The 9,033-nt window shown below is 30.2% G+C and overlaps 1 protein-coding gene across 1 annotated transcript in view; it reads left to right on the plus strand.

Annotated features, from left to right (window-relative positions):
* LOC106679896 (RYamide receptor) overlaps positions 1-9,033 on the plus strand; it is a 126,162-nt gene that overhangs the window by 57,167 nt on the left and 59,962 nt on the right. Inside the window, exon 6 of the mRNA XM_014419287.3 lies at positions 3,085-3,289. Coding sequence (XP_014274773.1) covers positions 3,085-3,289 — 205 coding nt within the window. The remainder of the gene's footprint in view (positions 1-3,084; positions 3,290-9,033) is intronic.

Consider the following 9,033-nt stretch of genomic DNA (forward strand, 5'->3'; position numbering starts at 1 on the left):
TGGCAGTTTTCTGATCAGGTGAGAGTGCGTGAGGAGAGTATGACCTATTCTCAAGCGGGCCAGAGCAACCTCCTCCCTGCGGCTGTTGCGGTAGGATGTCGACCAAGGTTTTACTGATCGTTTTATTTCTTTTAATTTACTTAATTTTATTTTATACTGATACTACTTTATGTCTTCCTTCCTTTTATTTATATGTAATTTCTTATCACTTTATTTTTACGTAATATTTATCCTAGCTTAAATTACCTTATTGCATCTTATTGTTGTAATATTCTAAGTATTTTTTTGTATCTTTTTAGCCCTGAACGTCGGACATTAAAATAGTTTTAAACTATTTGTTCTTTTTTTGACCGCAACCCTGACATCTTCAAATATTTACATTTCACTTATGTTATCATTGTGTTATTTTGGCACCGACAGATAGAGTTGTCTTCTGATCGGACTATATTAGATGTAATTTTTTAAATGAAAAAATATATATATACACATACCTTACATCACTCCTGAACAGTTTAAATATTTTACTGTTGAAGTAAATACTAGCTATAGTCAGCATTATTGCGACTTTAAACCGGATTCGAGCTTATAGATTTAGAAGAGTGTTTTCAGATGAAGGTCGATGAATAATTCAGTATGACGTATGTAGGTGTTTTATTTATGCATGCAACAAGTTACGTTCGTTGTATTCGTATTACACGGTCAGATAGATCCTACAATGTATTCCAAAAATTTTCTAGGATAAAGCGTGGATTATTTAAATCCCCAACTGATAATGGTTCAATTTTCCTACAGAGGATGCAACCTTAATTGAGAAGTAAACAGTATGACAATCTTTATTTTTTAAAAAATAAATTGGAATTTACTTAAAATACTATATTTAATTTTTCAAATGTGTATTGATCTTCTTTTTAACAAAACTTTTAACAAAAAATTAATTATTAAATAGTTGAGCAACTATTTAATAATTAATTCTGTAAATAGCACTATTTTCCATCAAGATTTAAAAATATTAATAATTTTTTTAAAATAATACAGACATGTAGAGAACCATTGATAGAACTCTGATATCATTTATAGAGATCTCTAGGGCATCAATCATCTTTTCAGACGCCGAGGAGAATTATCAGGTAATAAAGTGGAAGCCAAGTTAAAAATTTATCATCTAAGGATTGGTATCTGATTCTGACGAAATAGGCAAAATATAGAACATTGAGGTTCTAATGTATTACTTGATTATTGACAAAGTAAGGAGCATTAAGGAGTTTACAAAGAATTTAGGATTGTAAGGATTGGATATGGTTTAGTGGAGCCCTAAAGCTCAACTCCGTAAGTCCAGATAGGCCTCATTTAAGTATTTTGTAATTAGTTGGAAGTTTGGACCGTTTGTCTAGTAAATTTTGTAATAGTCGGAATCGGTGAGTAGTTTCCTGTCTCTTAATCTCGCATCAGGAATAAATAATGCTAAAAAAAGTTGTAGGTTACATTTTTAAAAAAACCTATTTCATTGTTTAAATAAAATTAATTTCATCCAATTTTTTTAAAAATAATTTATTTATTGTTATTTACAACTGTATACATATAAACACATCAAATAAATTTTCTGTAAGTGATATTATGACATGATAAAAGTATGTGGAGAATCTACCCATTGATAGAACTCCAAAAACATTTCTAAAGGAGAAGATCTCGAGGCCATCTTCTTTTCAGACGACTAGAAGGATTGTTAGGTAGTGAAGGAGAAGCCAGGTTAGAAACGAGTTGGTTTGGGTGGTTGGGAAGTTTATTATGGAAGGATTGGTATCTGGTTCTGGCCAAATCGGCAACATAGGGGATTGAGGTCCTGATGTATGATTTGATTTGTGATGAAGTAAGGAGCATTAAGGATTTTACGAAGGATTTTGGACTGTAGGAATTGGATTCGAGAGGAATTCGATGGTTTAGTGGAGCCCCATAGCTCAACTCCATATGTCCAGTTAGGCCTTATAACAGTCATATAGATCATTCTTTTGTTATAGATTGGAAGTTTGGACCGTTTGTCTAGTAAATGTTGTATTTGTCGGAATCGACGAGCTGTTTCCTGTCTTTTCAGTCTTGTATGAGGATTCTATGTCAGTCGTTTGTCCAGATTTAGTCCTAAGTAACGGATCTGTTCAACAGGAATAAGACGAATCATCATCCACTTTTAGTCTCAAGATAATTTATATTTCTTTATAAGTCTGACGTTTTGGCGAATTCGGCCATCCTGAAGACAATCTATCGCAAACAGCTTTTATTATACATATGATTTTAAATAATTTTAAACAAATAACAATATTATCATACCTTAAATACAATTTTAGAACCGCATCTTTATGCAGGCTATTCTGCCCAGTTCATTAATTTAATTCAACAATTATCCTATAAGGGATTACAACATTAGGGAATCATATAATTTTGTTAATAAGCAATTCTCAACTTATGCCTTGTTACATATTTTGTCAATTCTTTATATCAAAAGATCCCCTCCCTTTATATATTTAAATCTCCCTTTTAAAAAAAGTCATTCTTATTTCGAGGTCTGGCTTTTCTGTAATAAAGTTTTAATGGAAGTATGTCCTAGAGTCGAAAATTGGTGGTAATTTGAATTGGCGGTATTATCGGAAACGGAGGGACAATTGAGCACTTACAAATGGGTCTAAAACTCTTCTGCGAATTACAGAGAATGGCTTAACTCAAAGGCTGTCTTTTAAGTTGGGAAATGAAGCGTGATGCTTTTTGTACTTCGACGTCATAGCAGCACGTGCTGAAGTAAATGAATCAATAAAAATATCCTGAAAGTTTTTTAAGTAACAGTAATAAAAAAATCGATAACAATAAAAACAAAAATATTGTGACTGCACATTGGCTTTGCGTTGTATTTCAGTCAGATCAATGAAGGAGTATTTTCAGTCTGGAATAGTACAGCTCATTTGGTGATTGTAATAGATTTACAGGTCCAAATAAAAAAAATGATATAGTAATATTTTGTAAATATAGTTATATTACCAACCTAATTTTTAATTTTCCTAATTAATTTATTTTCTTTATTTCCTTCCGCTGAGATAGATATTATTACAAGTGCCAAGAGCATTGGGACTCAGAAGAAGAGAGCCAGTACTATACGCTCTTCGTCTTCATCATCACCTTCTTCATCCCCCTACTCGCTCTCACTTACACTTACTCCGCAGTGGCCTACAAGTTGTGGAGGACATCGGCACCAGGAAATGCCGATCCAGCAAGGGACAACGCCCAGCTCCGTGCTAAGTGGAAGGTATGCTTGGATTTTTTGGTATCTGTTTTGGGCGATTCTTGACATTACTTTTTTAACAGATATAATTTTAATAATTTACACATTTCCATATATTAAAGCCCAAAAGTATAGTTTTTTTTAAATTAAATTTTTATATAATTTTAATTGGGTTTTTCTATATTAATTATATTAAAATTTAGCATAGAATGAATTGGTTAAGAGCGGAATATAAATTTTAGTACTGTCGTATTTTTATATTTCCACCATATTTTTTCCATAGAAAAATATTAAAATTATTCATCAAAAAATATCAAAAGAGCTTTTTGGAAACTATTAATTTTGGAGTTTGTCAACCTATCAACTGAAAGGCTCATTTGGAAAATTATTACAAAAAAGTATTGCCATAGTGAATAATATAGAAATATCCGTTTTGTAACAAGCGAAAATTAATTTCAACTCAAAATAAGGTGGAATAAAAGTTTTGTGATGAGCGGAGCGCACCTGTTATTTAATTTTCGATTTGTACATATTTGACTTACATAAATATATTTAATATTGGTCGTATTAAAAATAATAAAAAAGAAAGTATAATACCAATTTGATAATAAAAATCTAGAGTTGGAAAAGAGTGGTCTAACTCAAACATCTCTTCGTTTACCGTTCATTAGTCCTGTGCTTATTAAAGGGACTTTAGAGAATCTTTTTGATGGTCTCTTTGAATATATCGTAGTTTTTTATTCATTTTTTTTTTACTTTCAACTCTTCTATCATACAGAAGCCTTTAGGTCTCGTTTCATTAAAATGTACAAGTATGGACTTCGTAAAAAAGTTTTTTTCTTTAACTCTTTAGTCTTTATTTATACGTTTAAAATTCTAAATATTTTATGAAATAAAAATCTAACTTTATCCTGCGACAATGGTCCCCTCTGATTAACAACACTAACAATTTAAGCAGTATTTGTCTGGCTACATTATGTGAAATTAAAATTAAAAAAAAAATAATATAAATGAAATTGGGCACTGTCGTAAAGTATGATGCTACTAACTCCAAGGACTCGGGGTTCGAATCCGGCTGGGCAGAAAATAAGGTAAAAATCTGGCGGTCGAGCGTGATTCTGACCAACGCACCTCCTAGCACAACCGTTGGTCTAGTAGGTTGTAGCGGTACAGATTTTAATAAATAAAGTAAGAGCACAAGATAAAAGATAAATTTTTAAGCAAACTGAAGTAGATATTTATAATTCACAAGTATACAATTCATGATAAAAAATATGTTAGGGAGGAAGCTTTACAAATGAATATTGGTGAGGAATACTAAAATGAGTTAGTGCGAATTTTTCAAAATAAGCAATTCTTGAAAGGAATGTTTTTTTTTTTTCCTACATTTTAGATTTTTATTTACAATATAAATAAAGCATATAAAAAACTTTTATCCAAACCCTAAATTTAAATAAATATACTTATTACTTGGTATTTTTTTTGCCATATGACATTATAAGGGAATGGGCTTGGTCCGCTGGAGGGTATAAGAATGGGGAGGGACCGTTCCACTGAGGTAATCGAATCGGTTAGTTGAGTGACGAGATCAATTATGTAAGGGAGGTTTTTTGGTTCTTAAGGGTCGTAATAGAAATGTACCAAAAAGGGATTTTCTTTGGATATTAGGATTGATCCAACTTTACTCCGAATAACAGAGAGATGTGAGTACGTCTCATCTAGTGTTCACCAGATAATAGAATAAGCATCCGTAGTCAAAGTGGGGAGAATGAGGGAGGTTAATGGAAGATGACGGGTACTTTGAAGTAATTACAGAATCTCAGGCACTGTTGAACGATTTAGATGTTTTTTTTCGGATAATTTTGAAACTATGGCTATTTGATGTTAGATATTGATCAAAGGTGACTAGATTTTTTTTACGGTGGTTTGAACCGGGTACGTATGCTGTTGAGGTATAGTAATGGAAAGTGAGAAAGGGGTTTGAACCGATTAGAATGTCCTTGATTTTTGCAGGATTTTTATTTGGGTAAATTATTTCCTTTTTGATGACAATTATATTGATAAAATATAAAAGATAATTAATCGTATATAATAGTAAAACAAAAATGCTAAGTTATAAATTGTTGTTATATGTAATTCCATTATAGTGGAAATTTGATTGTACTTAGTGTGGTATTATAAACTGCGGTCGGGAACACGTGAGGTTTCTCAGGCATTTGTTACAAGATATTAGTTGTAATGATTCGATTACAGAGGTGCTCCAGGAAATTCTTAGGAAAGCTCTAATGTTTCTGACAGGTATAATGGCATACTTAGGACCACTTAATTCCCGCTGCTATGGACACAATCACAATAATTCACAAAGGGAAAAATACGACATCATACCGACAAATAATTCTACTCTGATATATTCCAATATAGTGGAAAATAATATATATTAATAAACACACACACAATACCAGACCATCAATTTTGGATTTAGGACACCACTCAATTATACCTCAATACACAGAGCAATCCTTATTGGAGGAGAAATTGAATACAGCTAATGTATTTCTAGACATTGTTCAAGCGTTTGATTAAGTATGGCACCTGGTAGTTCAAGAAATGTTAAAATTGCGTTAACAAACGTGGCTTGTTTATATAAAATATACAAGTGGTATTTTTTATCTCCTGAAAAATGTAGCTATATGAACCTGAAGTTTTTTATAACTAAGCTACTCATATATTCATATTACATAAGCAATACATAAACTTCTTTACTATCATTACTAGAAAATATCGAAATTGATTTTAGTTGACACATTATTATAAAACTTATAATTCGTTTATAAGATAGTTTTATAACATAAACCCATAAAAAAGTTTAGTGTTTCAATTTATAGATAATGGCTGGATGTCAGATGAAAAGGTTGAGAAACGTCCCTATTTAGAAAAATAAAAATAAAATTGAAATCGTTCAGTACTTTAAAATAATTCAGAAGAAATTAATGAAACGTTTTAGATATTTTGTTGTTCATTCTCGTCCTCCTACCTAAAAATTAACCCCGAGTGGAATCGCCCCCCTCCATCAATCACCTGATAGGGTGGGGTTGAGGTCATTAGTTAATTGTTTTATCTTTTAAGTCTACTCCTTTATTTTTACTTCCAATATTGCATATAAAGTCATAAGAGTAAAATTAGACGTTCGATAATTTTTTAACGTTTTTTTGAGTATAGATTATTTAATATTTATCGAAAATATGTCCTCAGCTTTTAAAATACATTAAAGGAAAGAAGTTAATTTATGTAATAAAAATGTGAAAATAAAAAAAGAAGCTTTCAAGGAAATAAGAAAAACAAATAATTAATTATTTTATGAAATATACTTTATTTTCGCTAGACACATTATTACCTCTTTTTGATCATTTTAATGTATAGAAATTTTTCTAATTTGAAGAATTGCATTTAATTTAGTCAAAATACATTTTAATTACTATTTATGTTAATTTTTCATAATTGATAAATAATTATGACTCACCATTTTATTAATTGTATCAAAAAACTTTGTATTTTAAGCGATATCGATAGTTATTCTCATACCCTGAAACTAAATTGAACTCTATTATTCTTGTTTTGAACAATACAGGATTAGATAATATTAATTAATTACTGTTTTTTTAGCATAAAAACCTTTAGCCCCTTCATTTGTGTGAGCTGCAGATTCGCTATTATGTACAGTGATGCGGTATTGTAACTACAGAAATTGAAGGAGCTAAGCTTTTTTCGTACATTTATTTATTTTTAATAAATAAACTTAAAGAAAAGATTTTTTGTCAGTTTGTAAATTTCAAGGCCATGTTGGGATGAAAAAAAACTTTACAATTGGTTTGAAAAATAACATTGGCTATATATTGTAGAAATATTTTAAAATTTAAAGAAAACATACTTTGTTTTGTATTTTTAAAATTTAAATATCTCCTTAAATTTGGTATGAGATTTTTATTAATTTTCTGTCTAATAAAGAAAAAAATATAGAACTTCATTAAGAATATTTTAATAAAATACAATTATTAAAATTTTGTAAAAAAAAGAAAGTGTGATACATATATGAAAATATATTTAAAAGAATTTCTTTTAATAGCTTTGGGGTGTAATGTTTTTAATATTCATACCAAAAAGTTTTGTTTTAATTGGTATTCAAATTTTAATGCTTCTAAAATAATTATAAATATTGAATAACTGATCTTCATTAATTCTTAATAATAATTATGATTAGTATATTAAGTTGGTGCATATTAAATGTCGGATTTTAAAGTGAATACATAAAACTTATGAATATATAAAAGAAAAAAGATATTTTTTCACAAGCTGTTTATTTAATCAGAGTATCTTCCATTTGCTTCAATACACTTTTCCCAGCAGGACTTTAAAGCATAGATGCTTGTTTTAAAAAAATCTGATTTTTAAAATCAATAAATTCAGATATTGAGGGTTTCTTCATTTTTATACTGTTTAACACGTAAAAAACATTTCTGAGTGTTGAAAAAAATGAAAGTCGGTTGGCTAGAGATCCAGTGGATAGGCTGAGTGCTGCAAAACTTTATACTTCGATTGTTCTTAGCGATGAATGCCTTGACGGTCGTTCTGTGTGTTCCTGGCGTTATTACCACGTGTGCCAGAAATGGTAAGGAAGGGGGAATAAAAAAAAAAAAAAAAAAAAATTCCTCGCGGTTCGTTTTGTAGTGAAAAATTTCCAGACCGATTTTTTTCAAACCAACGCTGTAACTTCTCGATCTTTAACAACGCCAGGTTTATATTGCGTGTCACTTTTGCAGCATTATTACCAAGTTTATACTCATATAAAAAAATTACACGAACATCGTTGGAATTCATTTTGGTACAAAATTCAAAAGAACTAAGAAAAAGGAACACTTACCAGAAAATCATATTTGCTGAAATATGATTAGCGATGGACAGGAAGAGAAATATTTGATTGTAAAAAAAATCCGACATTTCATATGAACCAATCTAATATATATATATATATAAAGAGACTTTCAAAACTATGTTTCAACAGACTAAGGATGTTAGATGCAGAAAATCCTGACGTAGAATACAACTGGGTCTCACAACCATATGATAGCCCACTAATATGGATGTAGAAATGAGTTCAATAGTTCCTATGAAAACGGAATATTGAGACATAAAGGCGATGTTCTTAAAAAGATCATGAACCACAACTTCTCCACTGACAACAGTAGAGCATTGAACTCATACATTAACCCCATACGCCGATCACTCTGCAGTTTTAACCTACTCAAACCTGAAGCATATTTAACATATAGGTTAAATTAAAAAAAAATAAGGTGCATCAGCCAACTAAGAGTAAGAAACCCGGAGCATATCAAACTACACCACGGAAGCAAAACCATCACTTTAAAGGCAAACGAACTCTGTCCATTCAGCAAAAATTATTTCAATAATAATTTGTACCACATCCAGGAGGAATGTAGGAACATTGTCCAACCTTTGAAGAAAATAGACAATATATCTTAAAGCCACCCAACATTGATAGTGAAGCCAAATTTAACAGACTATATATTTACATTGTAACAATATGTAATAAGTTTAATTTCGCATGTGATATATAAATTCTATTATGGAAATACTTTTCGAAGCCAATTAATATATTCATTTATATCATGCTTTCGTTTATTTAAAAGAATTCTCATTATTTTAAGTTAAATATAATGGAGCAATGAATATTATGTTAATAGTTGTGTATT

The sequence above is a fragment of the Halyomorpha halys genome, unplaced genomic scaffold (genome assembly GCF_000696795.3).
Source record: "Halyomorpha halys isolate HHAL.00 unplaced genomic scaffold, Hhal_1.1 Scaffold230.1, whole genome shotgun sequence".
In the NCBI taxonomy this organism is placed as follows: Eukaryota; Metazoa; Arthropoda; class Insecta; order Hemiptera; family Pentatomidae; genus Halyomorpha; species Halyomorpha halys.